This window comes from Dendrobates tinctorius, unplaced genomic scaffold (genome assembly GCF_039654945.1).
Source record: "Dendrobates tinctorius isolate UK_male_01 unplaced genomic scaffold, ASM3965494v1 ptg000230l, whole genome shotgun sequence".
NCBI lineage: Eukaryota > Metazoa > Chordata > Amphibia > Anura > Dendrobatidae > Dendrobates > Dendrobates tinctorius.
The window spans coordinates 8,056,301-8,079,710 of record NW_027361897.1 but is presented as its reverse complement, the minus strand read 5'-3'; the positions used below and the strand labels follow the sequence as shown (position 1 = coordinate 8,079,710).

At 46.1% G+C, this 23,410-nt stretch overlaps 1 protein-coding gene across 1 annotated transcript in view; it reads left to right on the top strand.

Moving 5' to 3' along the window:
• Positions 1-23,410, top strand: part of LOC141059699 (natural killer cells antigen CD94-like) — a 61,789-nt gene that overhangs the window by 35,135 nt on the left and 3,244 nt on the right. The window contains exons 4-6 of the mRNA XM_073555819.1: positions 401-529; positions 2,939-3,090; positions 8,030-8,142. Coding sequence (XP_073411920.1) covers positions 401-529; positions 2,939-3,090; positions 8,030-8,142 — 394 coding nt within the window. The remainder of the gene's footprint in view (positions 1-400; positions 530-2,938; positions 3,091-8,029; positions 8,143-23,410) is intronic.

Here is a 23,410-nt window from a genome sequence, read left to right as displayed (position 1 = left end):
CAATATAACTGAGTAAGACATTTTATACTATTGAGATGCGTTGTATGTGCTTTTTCTTGAGGAATATTAAAAAGCTTTTTTGGATAATAAGAAGCCTTGGATCCTACACCTACGGGAGCGCAAATAACCTGGTATAAAATGTATTCAATATGTTTCATGTGTCACATGACGCTCTTTCTATTGGAAAAAATAAAGTTGGATCCTAAATGGCTGACTTCAAAATGGCTGCCATGGTCACCACCCATCTTGAAAAGTTTCCCCCCAACCATATACTAATGTGCCACAAACAGGAAGTTGATATCACCAACCATTCCCATTTTATTTAGGTGTATCCATATAAATGGCCCACCCTGTATGTTGTTATTTTACTGAAGATCTAAAATAATTGTTTTTATTTCAGCATTTCAAATACATTTTGGAAATGGTACAAACGCACTGAATGCAGAACTTGTGAAGAATTATTCACTTCTTTCTGTGAGAGAAGAGTTGTGCATTAAAGTTCCAAATGCAACAAGTGAACAGAAAAATGGTAAATTACATAGACAGATGACATAAGTCTGCTCTCAAAAAATAACATATTTCCTTATAGAGTAAGAAATATTTTAGATTTCATGCATGGAAATTAGTTGACACATAAAATGTAATTATGGTTTTTTCAGCAACCTATTAGATTCCGTCATTTATTTCTGTATAAACTGGTTGTTAGTCCTTGGAAACCTCTTTAATTTATGTTTGTAGGATGGAGTACCAGGATAGGAAATGTAATCAAATACTACTGACAAATGCCCAGATAGAACAATGCACACAATAATATGTAGTAAGAACAGTATGCACTTTATTGTCACGCTACAAAAAAAGATACCAATAAAAGATTAAATTTTAATAGAGAAGATGAGGGAAACCAATGTCCGATGTATCAGAGAAGAGGAAGCAAGTCAGAGTTGACCATGAAAAATAGTCCCATTTGCTTGTGTGGTTTGTATAAGATGTCACTTGTCAGGATTTATTCATCAAAATTGTCATGTTCTTACGTTGAATATTTGCAGATAATAAGAACCAAAGAAAATAGTGCAGTGGAGTTTCCTAAAACTAAACCATTTTCTAAAGTGAACACAATAAATAAGTAACAACCAAAAGTTAAATGGTAGAGTAACCTAATGGAGGACCACAAAAAGCAATAATATGTAGTAAAATTAATGAAACTTGTAAATTATTATACAGAGTGGGCCATTTATATGGATACACCTAAATAAAATGGGAATGGTTGGACACTCAGATCGGCATGCTGAATTTGCAGAATGAGCAAAACAAAAATTGGAACAGGACCCTCAGTTTACACAGAACATTATGTTCAGTGATGAGGCAAACTTTTTTTGGGTGGGACTAAATAAAATGGGAATGGCGACAGTTTTCTTGTGTAGTGTGTTTTGCATTGAAATCTGCTGCAATGACCAGGGTACTGCGTTCACCAGACATCAACACAATTTCTATCCGCTCTTCATGTGTTAACCTCTGTGACATGTCAATGTCTGTAAAAGAAAGATAAATTTGTAAATAACTCATGAAAGAATAAAGTTACGCTAAATCCAAGCACATCATTGTTTTTCTTGTGAAATTCTCAATAAGTGTGATGTGTCACATGACCCTCTTCCCACTGGAAAAAATAAATTTGGATCCAAAATGGCCGACTACAAAATGGCCTCCATGGTCACCACAAATCTTGAAAAGTTTCCCCCTCCCATATACTAATGTGCCACAAACAGGAAGTTGATATCACCAACCATTCCCATTTTATGATATTCCAGAATCGCATTCACTTTGCTGATATTCTAAAACACTGCAATTTTTCAGCAGAAAAAAAGGTATAAAAACACAGCATGTCAACAAGCCCTTATAATAAGATTGCTTTAACTGCCCATAGAGAAAAATCAGAGCTCAGCTTTCATTTTACCAGAGTAATGTAAGAAATAAATGAGACCCACTGTATCATTCTATGTCAGTCAAGTGATTCTCTCCAGAGGGTACAACATGTTACGCTAGCTACGACAAGGAACAGTAATAGTGGAAGGTACATCACACACGGCTGGTTTACTGGTCAACTTCTGGACCTCCTTGTAATATGGGATCTGTGGCTGATGACTAATATAAGTAGATAACCACATGTCTGCAGATTATGAGAAGCTTGAGTAACTGTAACAGGTAAATGCATTATTGTCCTATTAGTCATGGTTCCACCCCTCAGCTTTGGCTGTCTCCAAGTGTACATTATACCAGGTTATTGCCATGTTACTTAACTAAGCTGTTTCTCCCAGACCTCTGCCAGACATACATTCAGCTAGTGTGGTTTGTGATCCCTGTGCCTTGAGTTCTGGATGCTTGATCTTTTGTTGCCTGACCTTGAACTTTGTTCTGACCATCCATCTATTTAGCCCCTTCAGCTCTGATCCATTATTCTTCTGGTATTCTGACCTTGGAACATTACCTGACCATGCTTTTGTCTCTTCCTTCTGTTTATGACGTACCCTCCTGGCTTCTGACCTTGGACTCCTTGACTATTCTGACTCACAGCTTGGCCGTGAAAAGTGAATAGCATCACATTAATTTCATATAGATGCCTCTCAAAGGAAATAGAGTTCTGTTTTTCAGGACCCACCATGTGTATGCCAAATAAAGAAGTAACAAGCATTTATAGAAGCAATAAAGTAACATAAAATGCAGAAAAAAAGCAAAAATTACTGAAGTAAGAAAATACTGTATATATTATGTAGTAGTAAGAATTTTTAATTTAGTTTTTTAATTTCTTTGTTTCACTTTTCATCTATAAAAAATGACCTGGAACCTGGGGCATTATTAACCTTTGTGCAGCAAACTTTCTAAGAATTCTATTAAATCTGCAAGTTATGTAAGTTTCTTATTTTCTCATCATTCTTGTTTTCAGAATGTAAACTTTGTCCTGTGGACTGGAAGCTCTTTCAGGAAAACTGTTACTTTATTTCTACAAATGATCAATATAAAAATTGGAAGGAAAGTCAGGCCTTCTGTATCAAGATGAATTCTCATCTTATGGTATTAGAAAATCAAGAGCAAATGGTAAGTATATGGAAAACTAGAGCATGCCAGCTTTTAGTAATTTTCTGCGTGATCAACAAAATGTAAAGATTACCTTGATTAGAGAGTGGTGATTCACTTTTGTCCTATCCTATATTCTTCCCTCCTTTTTAAAACATTTGTCCTATAGGTTACAAAAATGCTCCATACAGCCAAAATAATAATTAAAATATCTGCAACTATTCCTCATTAATCTGAAAGAAAGGAATGCAAGTGTACCACCACCCCATGAGACTTTAAGACCCCATGAGACTTTATTTTACATTAGCATTTGTAAGCCAAAACCAGGAGTAGAACAATCAGAGGAAAAGTATAATACACACATCAGGGGTGGACATACCGCATGTGCAGCCAGTGTGCCTGCACCAAGGCCTGGAGGTGGAGGGGGACCCTGGAGGGGGGCTAATAATGATGGCAATCTGGACCATTTCTCTGGCCCGAGACACCAGAGGGGGCCCTGGCTAGATTACCCTCATGTGTAGTGGGCAGGGAGAGATTTCTGCAGCTCCGCTGCCTATAGGAGAAAATGGCAGCGGAGCTGCAGGGATCCGTTCTCTGTTTCCTGCCTGCACTTCCTATCTGACACAGCAGCGAGGCTGGATGACGTCATCGTTCGGCATGCGGCTGTGCCAGAGAGAGGAAGATACTGGTGACGGTGTTGCTGTAGCTGCGTGAAACGTTCCGAGAGGTGAGTGGTGCTGTTTGTGAGTGCGTGTGCACACTGCAGCTTCCGGGCAGCCTACAGAGTGGTGAATGATGCTCTAACTCTGGGTGTGTGAGCGCGGAGGTGAGCGGTGGTGTGTGTAGGTGGTGGAGAGGGCAATGATGGGGTAGTAGGGAGGAGTCAATGATGGAGGTGATTGAATGGGCAATAATGGGGGTGGTGGGGGAGAAAGCAATGATGGAGGTGATGGAAAGGGCAAAGCTGGGTGTGGTGGGGAGAACAATGAGCAGTATCACGTGACCACTGAAGGCAGGCACCGGAGACCGTGGGAGAACGGGGCTGTAGAGACACGCCGGGTGGGTGAGTATATGCGATATTCACCTGTCCCCATTCCCACACTGCTCGCTGTTGCCTACCGCATCCTCTGTCAGTGATGTTCAGGTCAGAGGGCGTGGTGATGTGGTTAATGCGCGCCGTGCCCTCTGCTGCCTGAACGTCACTGACAGATGACGTGGCAGACAGCGGCGAGCAGTGTGGGAACGGGGACAGGTGAATATATCAGGTGCCGGGTCCTGAGCCAGTAGCGACACCGGCACCTGGCCCCCAGCGATGGAGAAGTGAGTTTGTCATTTTTTTTTCATTTGCAGCAGCGGCATATGGGGGCATAATCTAGGGAGCATCTTATGGGGCATAATCTATGGAACATAACATGGGGGCCTATTCTATGGAGCATCTTATGGGGGCATATTCTATGGGGCATCTTATGGGAGCATATTCTATGAAGCATCTTATGGGAGCATATTCTATGGAGCATCTTATGGGGCAGCATACGGGGCCTATTCTATGGAGCATCTTATGGGGGCATATTCTATGGAGCATCTTATGGGGGCATATTCTATAGAGCATCTTATGCGGCAACATATGGGGCCTATTCTATGGAGCATCTTATGGGGGCATAGTCTATGGAGCATCTTATGGGGGCATATTCTATGGAGCATCTTATGGGGCAGCATATGGGGCCTATTCTGTGGAGCATCATATGGGGCAGCATATTCTATGGAGCATCTTATGAGGCCATAACCTTTATGGGGCAGCATGTTGGGCATATTATTCTATGGAACATCTTATGGGGCCATTATTAACCGTTATGGAGCATTATATGGGGTGTATTTTGTATGGAGCATCTTATGGGGCCATCATGAACTACCGTATATACTCATGTATAAGCTGACCCAAGTATAAGCCGACCCCACTAATTTTGCCACAAAAAATGGGAAAAGGTATTGACTCGCGTATAAGCCTAGGGTGGAAAATGCAGCAGCTACTGGTAAATTTCAATAATAAAAATAGATACCAATAAAAGTAAAAAATCTTATGGGGCCATAACCTTCATGGAACATTATATGGGGCATATTATTCTATGGAGCATCTTATGGGGCATTACTAACCTTTGTGCAGCATTATATGGGGTGTATTTTGTATGGAGCATCTTATGGGGCCTATTTTGAACTGTATGGAGCATTATATGGGGCTCCTGATTCAATATGGATATTCAAATACATTCAACCTACTGATGTCTCAATTAATTTTACTTTTATTGGTATCTATTTTTATTTTTGAAATTTACCAGTAGCTGCTGCATGTTTTCCCAGATTTTTGTGGCAAAATCAGGGGGGTCGACTTATACACGGGTCGGCTTATACAGGAGTATATATGGTATGTGGCTGTTAACATGTTTGTGTTTCTAGCTGACAGATTGTCCTGCGAATACAGAGATGTCCATTTTTAATCCTAGTCGTAGATCAAACTTACCCATGTCCATTTTCTACCTTTGTTTGAGATGGTTGCAAAACCTCCATCGGATTTTTCTACCAAACAAGAAATTAACTGAAGAAACACTGATGGTAAAACAGGACACACTGACCAAACACTGATGAAACTCTGATTTTGCACACTGGAATATCAGTCCTTTTTTGTATATGGGAAAAATCACTGATGTATCATTCAACCCAGACATTTTTTTTCTGCAAATAAATTTAAAACATGTAGGATTGGTAGTGCTGTAATCCTAGCGATCTGGAAAAGCTTTTTTTCTGGGTCATATTTGCCATATAATCAATACAAAACAAAAAAATGGTGCTATTCCATTTTATTCAACATTTCTTCCCACTTGGATGTTTTTTAATTTTTCAGTACATTTTATGGTAGAATGAATAATGTCATTCAAAACTGTAGCTTGTCCTGCAAAAAAAAAGTCCCTCATATGACTATGTCAACAGAAAAAATAAAAAAAGTTATGGATCTTGGGAGGAAAGGGGAAAAAAGAACCAAACAGAAAGAAAGGAAGATCGCCCAGTTGGGAAGGGATTAAGAAGTGTTTTGTCACTATACTGTAAATATACTCATACAATCTGTTACACTGGTAGATCATAAACCCACTGCATCATGGGCTGGGCTTACCCTGAAGGGGCATGACTAAGCAATTACCTGGTGTTCTCTAGATCTCCTGATCTCTTGATGGTGGAGTTAGGCTTGAGCTGCAGGTAGCCACCAGGTACCACTTCAAGGGCAGTCCCCGGTACTGCAGCAGCTGACCCCAAGGTTCAGGATACCAGACAAGGTCCAAGGCTGGATTGGATTCTGATGGAACAGATATTGGAGCTGGCTCAGACAGGAGAAGATAAGGCTCGGAAATAACTTGACAATTAGACTGGATGGACACTGGTGCTGGTTCAGATAGTGTGGTTATCAAGCGCAGGTACTGGTTCAGGGAGTAGCTTTAGGCTAAGGTACCGCTGGAGCAGTTTCAGGCTGAGGTACTGCTTGAGTGGTTTCGAGCTCAGGTACCGCCAGAGCGGTTTAAGATTCTGGTACAATTTCAGACTAGGCTGGTAATGGTACAGTTAAACTGGATGGATACGGGAACCTAACTTGCATATTGCAGACTAACTAGCACAACTGTTGCTCAGGACCTCCTTATGGGGGAGGGTGCCTTAAGCACCTAGTGTCTCCCAGCCATTGGCTGGGGACAAATTAGGAGTGCATGCTCTGCCCCTTTAAGAAGTAGGGAGCATACGGTCCCCAAGCGCTCTGCTAGGATACCTGCACGGCGTGCACAGGTCCCGAGACACTGGAGCCATGGCAGGAGCTAGAGTGCATTCAAGTAGGTGAGTATGTCGGCATCTCTGCTGGGAGGAGAAATAGGAGCCATGTGGGGATGCTGGCAGTGGTGTTACACTATCTACTCCTTGATGACTTCTAATATTCAAAATGGCAAACATAGAACAAAATTAAAAAAAAAATCACAGAAAAAAGATCCAGCCTTACCAACACCAGGTCAGAATACCAATTCACTAACAGCATGCAGCAGACCCCATGATAAAGGCAGGGTCAGCACAGGTGCAAAATACTGATACCAACAGCCACTCACAAACCTAACAATTCATGGAAGGGGTGGCTGTGTAGTATTAAACATCTATGCACATGGAGCTTGCATAAGACGCAAGTCGCAGAGCTACATGTTATAAACAGTGCATGGCTTGCCTATTTATGACGCCCATACTGTTAGATCAGGCGGGTTGTCCAGTACTATAAAAATGCACCCCACAAGGACAGGCAACCCAGTACACGCAACCAACACTAAATGGCCTGGATGCGCCCTGCATAAAAATGGAAAAAAGTGCAATAAAAAAAGATGAATAATGTATAAGATAAATACATTACACATTTTGGTTGATATTTTGGCAAATATATATAAGAGAGCAACTCACGTCAAGGATCCCCACACTTGTGAGTCTAAGACTAAAATTAAAAATGGCTAACATAGAAGAAAATTTCAAAAAACATCACAGAAAAGATATAGCCTTACCAACACCAGGTCAGATTACTAATGCACTAACAGGATGCATCAGACCCCATGATAAACGACTTCTAAAATTCCTATAATTTATACTAAGTAGTACATATACAATGCAAAGTGATGCTACTGTATATTCTCATTGATAATAGCAATTTCTATATTGATTCGTGATTTATTTTACAAAGTAAAAAAGTGAACATCTAAACTGACCCAAAATGCTAAATGCCGCCACATTCCCAGTGACCAAATTATTTTCCTTCAGTGTTCATAGCTGCCTGGCCTATATTGTCGTGTCAGTGTCTTTCCTTTCTCCCCCTATATTCCAAGTACTTTACGTTTTATGCAATTTGCATAGCTCATTGTCACACATTTGTATTATATAACTTGCTTTAAAACAGAACTTTTGGGGTCAAATGGTTGATAAAGATGCCAGCTATTGGATTGGACTGTATTTTAATACCAGTATACAGAACTGGACTTGGGTATCTTGTGAACACTGCAAGGACTTTCAGTAAGTATCTATTTCTGTAACTAAGCATGTATTGTCCTTTGACGGCTATTTCTATGCATACATTTATTTTTTACATTCATGGAAAAGTCATATATTCTACTTAAAAACGTACTGATTATAGATTGCTTTAAAATTCTCAATCAAAAATTATATACAGTATAGTGACTAGCGTGCTGGCTTTAAGTGCTATCATGGCCAAAATTTTAAGACAAACAAATTTTGGTTTATACAGTTTGCTACTTCAGTTGTTTTTAATAGGTAATTTGCATTATCTCTAAATTATTATGAAAAGCGATGAACTGAAAAAAATTGACTGAAAAGTCATTCTGTCAAGAGAAACCGCCAGGTGGGCACTTACCAGCAGTTTCAGCAGCCCTGACAGTGAGATCCCTGAGCCTCTGATGGCCTGTGACAGCTGTACTTACAGCGTCTGGGAGCTGTGCAAGATGACAGCAATACAGCAGGGGTGGAGGGAGCAGAACGCTCGGTGGTGAGTGTACTAGCAGGACCTGCAGCACGTGACCACAGGGGGCGGAGCACTGCCTATTCATAGTCATTGCAACAAGGTGGAACTCCACCATGCACACCATGCATGGTGGAGGCTGTAATGCATTTGTGGGAGGATACATGGGCAGGCAGTTTGAGGGCAGACATGGAGTTGTCGGGTGTGCAGTGGTCAAAGCTGAAAGACTTCTGTAAAGTCCTTCAATGTTTTGAGGAATGCACACGGCTGGTAAGCGCAGACGACGCCATCATAAGCATGAGCATCCCACTTATGCATCTGCTCATGCAAACTTTGATGCACATTAAGGATTAGGCATCTGCAGCAGAGGAGGAGGAGAAGGAGGAGGGAATCCTTGATGACAATCAGGCATTGTCTGCTCAGGGAACTGTCCTGGACGAGATGGAGGAAGAAGAGGAAGAGGAGGAGGAGGAGGATGAGGGGGATAATTATTTTGGGGAGGAGGATGCTTCTCAGGGGGCAAGAGAAAATGTTGACTTGCCAAGGTCAGGTGCAGGGTTTGTGCGTGACTGGAGGGATGTGGACTTGGCAGAAAGTGCTCCTCCACTCACCACTGGCAGTGCATCATTGACACTTGGAACATTGGCCAATATGTGTGATTATCTCTTGTGGATCCTAAAAAGTGACCCCTGCATTGCCAAAATTATGAAGGATGACGACTACTGGTTGACCAGCATTCTGGATCCACGCTATAAAGGCAAATTACAGAACATCATGCCACAGGAGAACGTAGCGCTAATATTGGCGAACAAACAAGCAACTCTGGTAAACCGTTTGTTAGAGGCATTCCCAGCACACAGCAGCGGTGCAGATTCTACCACGAGCCGTACTGGGCAACATGGAAGAGGTGTTCATGGTGCACACAGCCGAAGTGGCGTTGGAGACAGGGGTTTCATGACCATGTTGTGGACTAATTTCTCTAGTACCGCTCACATGACTGATAATTCGTGTTGAGCATTCCGATACCGCAAATATCGGGTATCGGCCGATATTCGCGGTATCAGAATTCCGATACTGAGTTTCAATACTTTTTGCATATCGAATACCGGAATTGGAAGTTCCCATAATGCTATGAGCCAGTTTGATTTGATTCAGCCAATGAGGAATCCTAAGAAGTGTGGGCACATCCTGTTAGACACGTAGGCATGTTAACTAATGGCATAGCTGTGGTTGGCTGCTGAAATGATGTCATGATGCACTATAAAAGCCGCTGCCGCCGCCATTTTGGGTTCACTCTGCTGTGAATTCAGTTAGGGACAGGACGCTGCTCTCCTGACTCTGAGGGACAGTTAGAAATATCGATATGCTAGATTGTGCTTTACCCAGGCTAGTTTATCAACCCCTGTGAGAAGCTTTCTTTTGCCTTGCAGCGCTGTTCACTGCTGTCTGCAAGGTCTGTGTGAGTGCAGCTCACGCTGTAGTGTGTTCTGCAGCCACCTCTGGTTGAAGGCTGCTCAGCGTGCGTCACTGCCTCATACATATCTATTTTTGTTTTATTGCTGCTCATTTTTCATTAATTCTCCTATTAGTGTGCATCCATCCGTAACCATCTACATTGGTTGCAAACACTCTAAAGGAGTAGACAGCGGAGCCTTTCTGCAGCCTTTCAGTGCTAGTCCACAGTTCTCTGCACTGTTCACGGCTGTCTGTGAGGTCTCTGTGTGTGAGTGCAGCTCACGCTGTAGTGTATTCTGCAGCCACCTCTGGTTGTAGTCCGCTCAGCGTGCGTCACTGCCTCATATATTGTCCTTTTTTGCTGTAGTGCTGCTTATTTTTCCTGAATTTCTCCTATTTATGTGCTTCCATTTGTATCCAGCTAGATTGGTTGCAAACACTATATAGGAGTAGATAGAGGAGCCTTTTTTCTGGCTTGTGCCCTGCAGCCCCAGCCAGATTAGTATTAGCCTATTTTTTGGAGCCTCATCTATTGCATTGTAGGTTACCTTCCTGCATTGTAATAGCTACAAAAAGCTTGTGATACTATTGCTTTTACATCCTTGGTCACATCCTTTTTGTTTTTTTGAAAAAAAAACACGTAAATAAAGTTCACCAAGCACTCCACTTTACCGTTGTGTAGGCCACATTAGCTCATATTAAAGTGTAGTCCAAACACTTTATAAAATTAGTGTTTCTTATACCTGTTAGCAGCTGTTCAGGAATAAGCACACTAAGCACCGCCTTAGTACTTTTCTGCCTATCTTTATCAGTCTACCAAGATGAAGAAGGCAGGGAGTAAGGCACGTGGTCATGGGCGTGGGGATTCTGTGCCTGCTGCGAGCACCAGTGACTCAGCATCCCCCAGTTTTAGAAGGGAACAGTCCTTTAGGCGCAGCTTTGTAGGACCTCGCCGTACCCCACTGCTGCTGGACGAACAAATTGAAGCCGTTGTCGGATGGACGGCAGCTAACGCATCGACAATTACTTCCACATCCTCTCAGGGCCAGAGCACTGAAGAGCAACCATCTGTCTCTTCACCACCTGCCAAATTGCCCAGGCAAAGAGACCTGGACAGGAGCCATCTCTACTTCTGTTCTCTGAATCTCTTGACTTTGAAACTGGGGGCCAGCCAAGCAGCATTCTAGAATGTGAAGAAGAGGGAGTATGCAGTGATGCACAACTCCTTTGTCCCCCTGAATCTGAAGAGGCGGGTGGGCCAGTGCCTATGGTCAGCACACCTCAGTACGCATCTGATGATGATGGGACTCAGGTGCCACTTTCTGGTGCGTACTGTGCTGGCGAGACTACCCAGGAGAAGCAGGTGTTTGAAGAGGGGAGTGTAGATGATGAGGTCCTTGACCCATCATGGCGTGAGGAACAGGAAGGTGATGGGAGTAGCTCTGAGGAAGAGATTCCCAGAACGGCCAAAACAGGAGGGAGAGGGAGGGGGCAGACTCGGTTGCCTGTAGCCTCCACTTCGGCACCCATTAGGAGCATTCCTCTTCCAAAACCCAAAACGGGCGCTCCCAAGACTTGCAGTGTGTGGTCCTTTTTTGACACAGCTGTGTAATCAGAAAGTCAAAAGAAGGAAAAGTGTCAGCAACCTCAATGCCACAAATATGTGGAAACATGTGCGGACCAAGCACGTGGTGGAGTTACAAAGACTCACTGAAGACGTAGGCCAACCTACAGCACCACCTACCACCTCTTCAGCTCGTGTTGTAGCCTCTTCCTCCAGCTCACACACAGCTGGTTCGGCTTCCTCACAGGATCGCCATGGAAGAACCTCTGGCACTGTTCTCCAGAGACCCAGTGACATTCCACCCTCAGCACCACGTTCCCTGTCATCCTCACACTCCCAGGCCACTCTACAGCCAACGGTAGCACAGGCATGGGAGAAAAGGCGGCCATACTCGGCAAACCATCTCCGAGCACAGGCTCTGAATGCTGGCATTGAAAACTACTGGCCCTTGAAATGCTCTCATTCAGGCTGGTGGAGACTGACACCTTCATGACATTGGCAGTCCCACAATACACCGTGCCCAGCCGCTTTTATTTCAGCAGGCAAGCCGTCCCTGCCCTGCAAAAGCATGTGGAGGGAAAAATTAAACATGCGCTACTAAACGCCGTCAGTAGCAAAGTCCACCTGACCACCGATGCGTGGACCAGTAACCATGGACAGGGACGATACCTTTCCCTCACTGCCCATTGGGTCAATGATGTGGAGCCGGGTACAGATCTTGAGAGTGGCGCTGTACGTGTTCTGCCAACTCCAAGAATTGCAGGAATCCAGTCTGTACACATTGACTCCTCCTCATACTCCAGTTCCTCAGAATCAGCGCTGCAGGAGCTGCCACGGTCTACCTCCACATGGACCCATGAACGCTTACCTGTTAGACCGATATAAGCACAGCCGTGGCCAAACGTCAACAGGCCGTACTGAGATTAAATTCTTTGGGGAATCGAAGCCACACAGCGCAGGAGCTCTGGAATGCCATCAAGCAGGAGAGCGACATGTGGTTTGTGCCAGGAAATCTCCAGCCAGGCTTGGTAGTGTGTGACAAAGGCCGAAATCTTGTGGCAGCTCTGGGCCTAGGCAACCTCACTCACATCCCATGTCTGGCACATGTGCTCAACTTGGTCATGCAGAGCTTTCTGAGGGACTATCCGGATCTTGATGCACTGCTGCACAAGGTCCGCATAGAGTGCGCTCACTTGCGGCGTTCCAGTATGGCAAGATCGCGCATTGCAGCTCTGCAGCGCCGATTCCGTCTTCCGGATCATTGCATCATATGTGACCTACCCACCAGGTAGAATTCAACGTTACATATGTTGGAGCAGTTGTGTGAGCAGCAGGCAGCAGTAATGGAGTACCAGCTGCATCAGGTGCAAACAAGTCGCACTGCGCGCCGGTCACACTTCACCACCACTGAGTGGGCCTCTATGAAGGACATCTGCCATGTTTTGCGTGCCTTCGATGATTCCATGTGGATGGCGATTGCATATGATGCAGTAGTCAGCATGACTGTCCCCCTTATCTGCCTGCTTCAAAAAACACTGCAAGCACTAAGGGAGGAGGTTTTGGAAGAGGTGGAGGATGAGGAGTCACAAATGCCATCTGCTTCTGGACAGTCTGCGTAATGTGGTTCCTCACAAAGGCCTAGGCAGGGGACACTTTGTGAGGAGGATGAGGAGGAGTCAATGGAGGAGGAAGACATCTCTCCAGAGGAGGAAGGTACACAATGCTCTAGTAGTCAGTATGTAGAGCAAGGGTGGGGTGATGCAGAGCAGGCAGAGATGACGCCTCAAGCAGGGGACAGCGTTTCTTGGCCAGTTGGGAATCTGCAGCACATGGTTGATTTCATGCTGCAGTGCCTGAGAAACGACCGCCGCATCGCCCACATTCTCAACACGGCTGATTATTGGGTGTACACTCTCCTAGATCCTCGCTACCGGGACAACTTACAAAGCCTCATAACACCGTTGAACTGGGAGCGTAAAAAGCGGGAGTACCAAGACACACTGGTGAATTCCATCATGTTCTCCATTCCACCCGAGAGCAGTGCTGCTAGTGCTTTGCAAAGCAGCTTTGTGCGTCGAGGCAGTGGAGGAAGCTCTGCACAAAGAGGGAGCAGAAGCAGCGCCTCAGCACAAGGCAAGACCAGTATGGCCAAAATGTAGCAAAGTTTTGTGTGCCCGCCACAAATGTCCACACCATCACAGATGGCTCCAGTCAGCAGGAGGCAACGTTTCTGTCAGATGGTGACAGACTACATGTCATGCCCTCTCAATGTACTCCCAGATGGCTCTTCCCCCTTCAAGTTTTGGGTCTCTAAGCTGGATACCTGGCCAGAGCTTAGCCAGTATGCATTGGAGGTGCTGGCTTGCCCTACTGCTAGTGCATTATCGTAACGCGTCTATAGTGCCGCAGGTGGTGAACTAACAGACCGTCGCATGTGACTATTCTCCGATAACGTTGACCGGCTTACTTTTCTGAAAATGAGCAAGGTCTGGATCTTGCCTGAATTTGCCAGTCATCTTCCAGATTAAATAATTGGATGGCAACAGTATCCAGGTCTCCTGTTGTGTTCATGTTTCTACCACCTGAACTGTAATCCCGGGGCTCCAACACCACCAGATTTAAAACTTGCTCCAAGTAGGCCTCAGCCTACACCATGATTGATCCTGGGCTCCAACACCGCCAGTTGTTGCTCGGAAGTGCCATCTGCACAGAGAAAAACACTAGCTCCTGTGTTAGTGGGGTTCAGTAACGCCAGCTGCTCCCCTGCTGTGTGTCCGGCAATATCTCCTGTTCCCTCCAAAATAAGACTGCATCAGATTTTAAACTTGCTCCAAGTAGGCCTCAGCCTACACCATGATTGATCCTGGGCTCCAACACCACCAGTTGCTGCTCGGAAGTGCCGTCTGCACAGAAAAAAACATTAGCTCCTGTGTTAGTGGGGTTCAGTAACGTCAGCTGCTCCCCTGCTGTGTGTACGGCAATGTCTCCTGCTCCCTCCACATTCAAACTACATCAGATATTAAACTTGCTCCAAGTAGGCCTCAGCCTACACCATGATTGATCCTGGGCTCCAGCACCACTAGTTGTTGCTTGGAAGTGCCGTCTGCACAGAGAAAAACACTAGCTCCTGTGTTAGTGAGGTTTAGTAATGCCAGCTGCTCCCCTGCTGTGTGTACGGCAATGTCTCCTGCTCCCTCCACATTCACCCCGCATCAGATATTAAACTTGCTCCAAGTAGGCCTTAGCCTACAACATGATTGATCCTGGGCTCCAACACCACCGGTTGTTGCTCAGAAGTGCCGTCTGCACAGAGAAAAACACTAGCTCATGTGTAAGTGGGGTTCAGTAATGCCAGCTGCTCCCCTGCTGTGTGTCCGGCAATTTCTCCTGCTCTGTCCACACTCACACAACTACAGATTTTAAACTTGCTGCAATTAGGACTCTTCCTCCACTCTGTTTGAACTGTAATCCCTGGGCTCCAACACCGCCATTTGCTGCTCAGAAGTGCCATCTGCACAGTCAACATATGCTCCAGTGTTATTGGGGTTCAGTAATGTCAGCTGATCCCCAGCTGTGTGTCCGGCAATTTCTCCTGCTCTGTCCACTCACACAACTACAGATTTTAAATTTGCTGCAATTAGGACTCTTCCTCCACTCTGTTTGAACTGTAATCCCTGGGCTCCAACACCGCCAGTTGCTGCTCAGAAGTGCCATCTGCACAGTCAACATATGCTCCAGTGTTATTGGGGTTCAGTAATGTCAGCTGATCCCCAGCTGTGTGTCCGGCAATTTCTCCTGCTCTGTCCACACTCACGCAACTACAAATTTTAAACTTGATCCAATTAGGACTCTGCCTCCACTCTGCTTGAACTGTAATCCCTGGGCTCCAACACCACAAGTTGCTGCTCAGAAGTGTCTTTGGCACAGGTACTCCTTCCTGGCCAGCCTGGTTCCAGCACGCCAGCTGTTTCTGGGAGGTGTCAACGTCACTTTGTCACCAATACGTTGTCCTGTGTGATGTTCAGGAACCGACAACGTCCGAGAGTGGACCCCCTGGGTCGCGGATCTGGAGCCCCTGGGCCGAGCGCGCCAGGTGATGACCGACCCCTATACAGGGATCGTTAGGGGCAGGACCGCAGGGGTCAGAACCGCGACAGCCGGTACCAAGAGGGACGGGTCGAGGGACAAGCTAGGACAGAGAGAGGGCAGAGATACCGGACAGAGACCAGGGTACCGGAGCGAGGAAACCAGGCAGCAGTTACTTGTAAGGTAGCAAGACTACGCCACAAGAGGCGAAGGAGTACAGAGGAGGAAGCCACGGGAGGGAATATAGGAGCGGACGGGCAGAGGACAGGGAACCAAGGAGGGAAGGGAAGCCCAGGAAGAGAGGAGGGGGACCTGTAGGTAAGTAAACCAGAAAATAGACAGGAGAAGCACTGGGAGAGAGGAACGGACAGGACGAGGCTGAGACAGACAGAGGGGAACTGAGTGAGACACAAGGCAGGTGTACTATAGAGGAACTATAGCGGCCAGAGAGTGCGGGAATGCCACACAATCATCAGGCGTCTTTCTCATAGGGAGGATGCCTGAAATACCTAATAGCCAGGAAGTGAGTAGCATGCCCCGCCTTCAGCGACGCCCACCGCTGGATGAAGAGAGCGGGCGGGCGCGCGCCCGCGGCCTAAGGACAGAGCACGGGGATACAGCAGAGCGGGAGGCCGGGTAAGAGAGTGCGCTGATGGAGGAGGGTCGGTTGGGAGAGGCAGCGGCGGATGCCGCCACTGATGAGGCATCGGTGGGCTCGGCCGCTGATGTCACATCCTGTTGTGTTGCGGTTGGGTTAGCCGACTCTATGGTGCCTACAGTTTAGGTGCTTCGTATGTGGGCTGTGGGATCTGGCAATAAAGACTGGTTCCGTAGTGCCAATAGGACAAGCACCCCCTTTAGGACTGTGGGTTTCGGTAACTGTGGCCAGCTCGCGACCTTGCAATGTAGTTTTTCATGGGTACCTTCTGCTACCCATCCGGGTTCCAGCACCGTCAGCTGGTTCTCGGCAGTGCCTTTGGCTTAGGTGCCTCCATCTCGGTATTCGAGTTCCAGCAACGTCTGCTGGTCCTTGGTAGTGCTTTCTAGCACAGGTACCTCCTGCATAGTCACCGGATTCCAGTACCGTCAGCTGGTCCTCAGTAGTGCCTGTTATGAATGAGTCACCGTAGGAGGCAAAAGCAGAAATACAAGCTAAGTCCAGAAAACCAGAGAAGTTGGCAACTATCAGATTGCAGACCCCTGAACCTATCAACACAACTAGCAGTAGCCGTGGGGGGTTCCTACAATGCCCTAGACCCCTCGATCACAGCCGGAGAAATACATAGGCCTAAAGAAAGAAAGGGGAAATCTAAACTGCCCCAGAGCAGACCCCAAAGCAATAGGCAGCCCCCAACATATAATGACGGTGAAGCAAGATGAAAATACTAACACAGACAGAAAGATAGACTGAGCAAAGATGGGGCCCCAATACTACCTAGATAGGAAAGGACAGGAAGGCTGCTGTCTGCAATCTGCCAAAACCCTATCAAAGACATAAGCCAACCAGCGGATATGAAAAAGGCCCTGAAGCAGCTAGGCTTCAAAAACTGAATCAGCACTAAGGTATTTTCAGAAGACAGAGCTAAATGAATTCAGCACACCCCAGCAGGGAATGGCAGAAATCCAGAAAAACAATGCAAAAACAAAGTCAAAGCACAAAAGCAAAAGGCCGAACAGCAAACTTAGCTTTGGAGGAGCAGGAATTCAGACTGGTCTCCAAGGATCCCACAGAGAAATCACCCGCAGGGCAGAAGGGCGTCGGCAGCATTATATCCAGTCCGTAACTCCACTCAGCCAGTCACAATCATCAGCCTCAGGTGTTTGACAATCAGGCTCACTACCTTCTTTTACCAGAAGAGGGAGTTCCTCGGGCCTCAGTAATGAAGGGGAAAATGAACTCACAACAGTACCTCCCCCTTGAGGAGGGGTCACCGAACCCCCAACTATGCCACCAGGGCGATCAGGGTGAGCCCGATGAAAGGCACGCACCAATCGTTTGGCATGAATATCAGAGGCGGAGACCCAGGAATTATCCTCCAGACCATAACCCTTCCACTTAACCAAATACTGGAGTCTCCGTCTAGCCAGACGGGAATCTAGTACTTTCTCTACCTCATACTCCATGTTACCTTCAACCAATACAGGGTTTGGAGGTGCCACCCCCGGAACAACAGGTTCAACAAACCTCTTCAACAAAGATTTATGGAACACATTATGGATTTTAAATGTGACAGGAAGAGCCAAACGAAAAAGAGACCGGATTAATAATCTCCACAATCTTGTAAGGTCCAATAAATCTAGGCTTAAACTTAGGAGAAGCTACCTTCATAGCAATATTTTTATATGATAACCACACCATATCACCAACCTTAAACTGGGGACCAATGGTCCTATGTCGGTTGGAAAACCGCTGGGCCTTCTCCTGGGAGAGAGATAACTTATCCACCACTTGGTCCCAGATCTGGTGCATTCTCTCCACCACAGTGTCAACACCTGGGCAGGCAGAGGGCTCCACCTGCCCTGAAGAAAATCGAGGATGAAACCCAAAGTTACAAAAAAAAGGTGACATCAAAGTGGCAGAACTAGCTCTATTATTCAAAGCAAATTCGGCCAAGGGTAAAAATGAAACCCAATCATCCTGATCAGCAGAAATAAAACATCTCAAATATGACTCCAAGGTCTGGTTTGTTCTCTCTGTCTGCCCATTGGTCTGAGGGTGAAAAGCAGAGGAGAAGGGCAACTGAATTCCCAGCCTGGAACAGAAAGTTCTCCAAAATCTAGACACAAACTGCACTCCTCTGTCAGATACAATGTTCTCAGGAATCCCGTGCAAACGAACCACCTGTTGTAAAAACAGGGGCACCAACTCAGAGGAAGACGGCAACTTAGGGAGTGGTACAAGATGAACCATCTTAGAGAACATGATCTCTGATATGCCTGAGAGACAGGCATATCAGAGATGAAATCCATTGAAATATGGGTCCATGGCCTCTTGGGGACAGGCAAAGGCATCAACAACCCACTAGAGTGAGAACACGATTTAGACCGGGAGCACGTCCCACAGGACTGCACAAAATTCCTGACATCACGAGACAAGGAGGGCCACCAAAAAAACCGACTCACCAGATCCTCTAGTACCAAAAATACCTGGATGACCAGCCAAAGCAGAGCAATGAACTTCAGACATCACTCTCTTCTTCCACTGGCCAGGAACATACAACTTTCCACTGGGACAACGCCCAGGTTTGTCCTCCTGGAACTCTTCCAGAGCACGTCTCAAATCGGGCGAGATGGCAGAAAGAACTACCCCTTAGCCTAAGATGGTAGCAGGCTTGGTCACCACAGGAGAATCAGCAAGGAAGCTCTTAGAGAGGGCGTCTGCCTTGACATTCTTGGTTCCAGGAAGAAAAGAAACCACAAAATCAAAACGTGTAAAAAACAATGCCCACCTAGCCTGTCTAGGGTTCAAGCGCTTAGCCGACTCTAGGTAAATCAAATTCTTGTGGTCAGTGAGGACCACGACTTGATGCTTAGCTCCCTCCAACCAATATCTCCACTCCTCAAATGCCCATTTCATGGCCAACAGTTCCCTATTCCCCACATCATAGTTACGTTCAGATGGAGAGAACTTTCGGGAAAAGAAAGCACAGGGATTCATTTTAGATTTTACAGGATCCTTTTGGGACAAAACAGCTCCTGCACCAATCTCAGAAGCATCCACCTCTACCTGGAATGGAAGTGAGACATCAGGTTGCCGCAAAACCGGGGTGGAGGTGAATCTTTGCTTCAACTCCTGAAAGGAAGAAACAGCCTCCGGAGACCAATTTAACACATCAGCACCCTTTTTAGTCAAATCAGTCAATGGCTTGGCAATACTAGAAAATTTTGCTATAAATTTCCGATAAAAATTAGCAAAACCCAAAAACTTCTGGAGGGCCTTCAAAGAAGTGGGCTGAACCCAATCGTGAATGGCCTGGACCTTGGCCGGGTCCATTTCAATAGTTGACGGGGACAAAATAAATCCCAAAAAAGAAATCCTCTGTACTCCAAAAAGGCATTTAGATCCTTTGACATACAGGGAATTCTCCCTCAAGATCCGGAACACAGTCCGAATATGTTCCACATGAGAATCCCAATCCTTGGAGAAGATCAAAATATCATCCAGATAGATAATCAAAAATTTACCGACAAAATCTCGGAAAATATCGTTCATGAAGCACTGGAAGACAGAAGGGGCATTAGTGAGCCCAAAAGGCATCACCAGGTACTCAAAATGTCCCTCCGGAGTATTAAACGCCGTCTTCCATTCATCCCCATGCTTAATGCGAATAAGATTATACGCCCCCCTGAGGTCAAGCTTGGTAAACCAGCAAGCACCTTTAACTCTGGAGAATAGATCAGAAATCAGGGGTAACGCATACTGATATTTAACAGTAATTTTGTTGAGGGCACGATAATCAATACAAGGTCTTAATGATCCATCCTTTTTGGCTACAAAAAAAAAACCGGCACCCAAGGGTGACAAGGATGTTCTAATATGACCCTTCTCCAACGCCTCCTTAATATAGGATCGCATAGCCTCGTGCTCGGGTACAGATAAATTGAAGAGCCGACCCTTGGGAAATTTACACCCCGGGCTCAGTTCAATTGCACAGTCATAACTCCTATGAGGAGGCAGAGACGCAGACTCATTCTCACTAAATACATCATAAAAGTCCGCCAAATAATCAGGAACATCATGTGACTGAGGAGAGGTGGAAAACACCGGAGCCTCACTAAAGGCACACCGACAACCCCAACTCACCACAGACACAGATTTCCAATCCAAAACTGGATTATGAATCTGTAACCAGGGAAACCCCAGAACAACAGTATCATGCAGATTATGCAACACCAAAAATCTGCAATTTTCTTGATGGTCTGGGGCGACCCGCATTACCACCTGGGTCCAAAACTGGGGTTTATTTTTAGCCAAAGGAGTAGCATCAATTCCCCTCAAAGGGATAGGCGTCTGCAGAGGTGTCATCGGAAATCCACAACGTTTAGCAAAATCCAAGTCCATTAGGTTTAGGGCTGCTCCCGAATCCACAAATGCCTTGGCGGAAAATGTGGACAGGGAGCAGATCAGAGTAATAGCCAGAAGAAACCTAGGTTGAACACCCCCAACAGAAAACGTGTGTGCAAAGCGTTTCTCACGTTTGGGACAGACATAAATAATATGCGAGGCATCTCCACAGAAAAAACACAACTTATTACGCCTTCTGAACTCCTGATGCTGCTCTCTGGAAAAAACTCTATCACATTGCATAGGTTCAGACATTTGTTCAACAGGTGGCAACACCTCTCGTGTAGCTTTGCATTCGCGCAAACGCCGATCAACCTGAATGGCTAATGACATAGAATCGTCAAGACCAGAGGGAACAGGAAATCCCACCATAGTATCTTTTACGGTTTCTGACAACCCCTTCCGAAAGAGAGCAGCCAAGGCATTATCATTCCAGGTAGTAAGTACTGCCCACCTTTTTGACAGTACAATTCTGCAGAATCATGACCCTGGCTCAATGCCAGCAGGGTCTTTTCAGCCTGATCAATGGCATTAGGTTCGTCATACAACAACCCCAAAGCTTGAAAGAATGCGTTCACATTAGTCAGAATAGGATCATCTGGTTTCAAAGAAAACGCCCAATCCTGGGGATCGCCACGCAGCAAAGAGATGACAATTTTAACCTGCTGCGCGGAGCTCCCTGATGAGTTAGGCTTCAAGGCAAAAAATAATTTACAATTATTTTTGAAATTCAAAAATTTAGACCGATCCCCAAAAAATACATCAGGTGTAGTAATCTTTGGTTCAGCAGCATGTGAATGAGCAAGGTAGGCGGAAATTCCCCGCACTTCCGCAGCGAGCTGCTCCACACGATCAGACAATTGCTTTATTTCCATTGAGAGAAAAAAAAAATTTCCCCTACGGCCTCAGAGATATAGAGGAAAAAATATACACACTTTTTTTTTTTTTTTTACAATTCTTTCCTGCTATTGAGTACCCTAGAATCTGCGGTAGGGCGGGTGATTCTGTTATGAATGAGTCACCGTAGGAGGCAAAAGCAGAAATACAAGCTAAGTCCAGAAAACCAGAGAAGTTGGCAACTATCAGATTGCAGACCCCTGAACCTATCAACACAACTAGCAGTAGCCGTGGGGGGTTCCTACGATGCCCTAGACCCCTCGATCACAGCCGGAGAAATACATAGGCCGAAAGAAAGAAAGGGGAAATCTAAACAGCCCCAGAGCAGACCACAAAGCAATAGGCAGCCCCCAACATATAATGACGGTGAAGCAAGATGAAAATACTAACACAGACAGAAAGAAAGACTGAGCAAAGACGGGGCCCCAAAACTACCTAGATAGGAAAGGACAGGAAGGCTGCTGTCTGCAATCTGCCAAAACCCTATCAAAGACATAAGCCAACCAGCTGATATGAAAAAGGCCCTGAAGCAGCTAGGCTTCAAAAACTGAATCAGCACTAAGGTATTTTCAGAATACCCCAGGAGGGAATGGCAGAAATCCAGAAAAACAAAGCAAAAACAAAGTCAAAGCACAAAAGCAAAAGGCCAAACAGCAAACTTAGCTTTGGAGGAGCAGGAATTCAGACTGGTCTCCAAGGATCCCACAGAGAAATCACCCGCAGGGCAGAAGGGCGTCGGCAGCATTATATCCAGTCCGTAACTCCACTCAGCCAGTCACAATCATCAGCCTCAGGTGTTTGACAATCAGGCTCACTACCTTCTTTTACCAGAAGAGGGAGTTCCTCGGGCCTGAGTAATGAAGGGGAAAATGAACTCACAACTAGTGCCATTGGCTCTTGTTCCTTCTGCTGCCTCTCCAGGTTCCAGCACTATCAGCTGTTTCCGGGAAGTGTCATCGTCACTTTGGCACCAATACATTGTCCTGTCGTGTTGCGGTCAGGTTAGCCGACTATATGGTGCCTGCAGTTTAGGTGCTTCCTATGTGGGCTGCAGGTTCTGGCAATAAAGGCTGGTTCCGTAGTGCCAATAGGACAAGCACCCCCTGTAAGACTGTGGGTATCGGTAACTGCGGCCGGCTTGCGGCCTTGCAGCTTTGTTTTTCATGGGTACCTTCCGCTACCCATCCGGGTTCCAGCACCGTCTGCTGGTTCTCGGCAGTGCCTTTGGCTTAGGCGCCTCCTTCTCGGTATCCGAGTTCCAGCAACATCTGCTGGTCCTTGGTAGTGCTTTCTAGCACAGGTACCTCCTGCTTACTAACCGGGTTCCAGTACCGTCAGCTGGTCCTCGGTAATTCCATTGGCTCTTGTTCCTTCTGCTGCCCTTCCGGGTTCCAGCACCAGCAGCTGGTTCTCGGCAGTGCCTTTGGCTTAGGTGCCTCCATCTCGGTATCCAAGTTCCTGCAACGTCTGCTGGTCCTTGGTAGTGCTTTGTAGCACAGGTACCTCCTGCTTAGTAACCGGGTTCCAGTACTGTCAGCTGGTCCTCGGTAGTGCCATTGGCTCTTGTAACTTCTGCTACCCATCCTGGTTCCAGCACCGTCAGCTGGTTCTCGGTAGTTCCATTGCCTCTTGTTCCTTCTGCTGCCCCTCTGGGTTCCAGCATCGTCAGCTGGTTCTCGGCAGTTCCTTTGGCTTAGGTGCCTCCATCTCGTATCCGAGTTCCAGCAACATCTGCTGG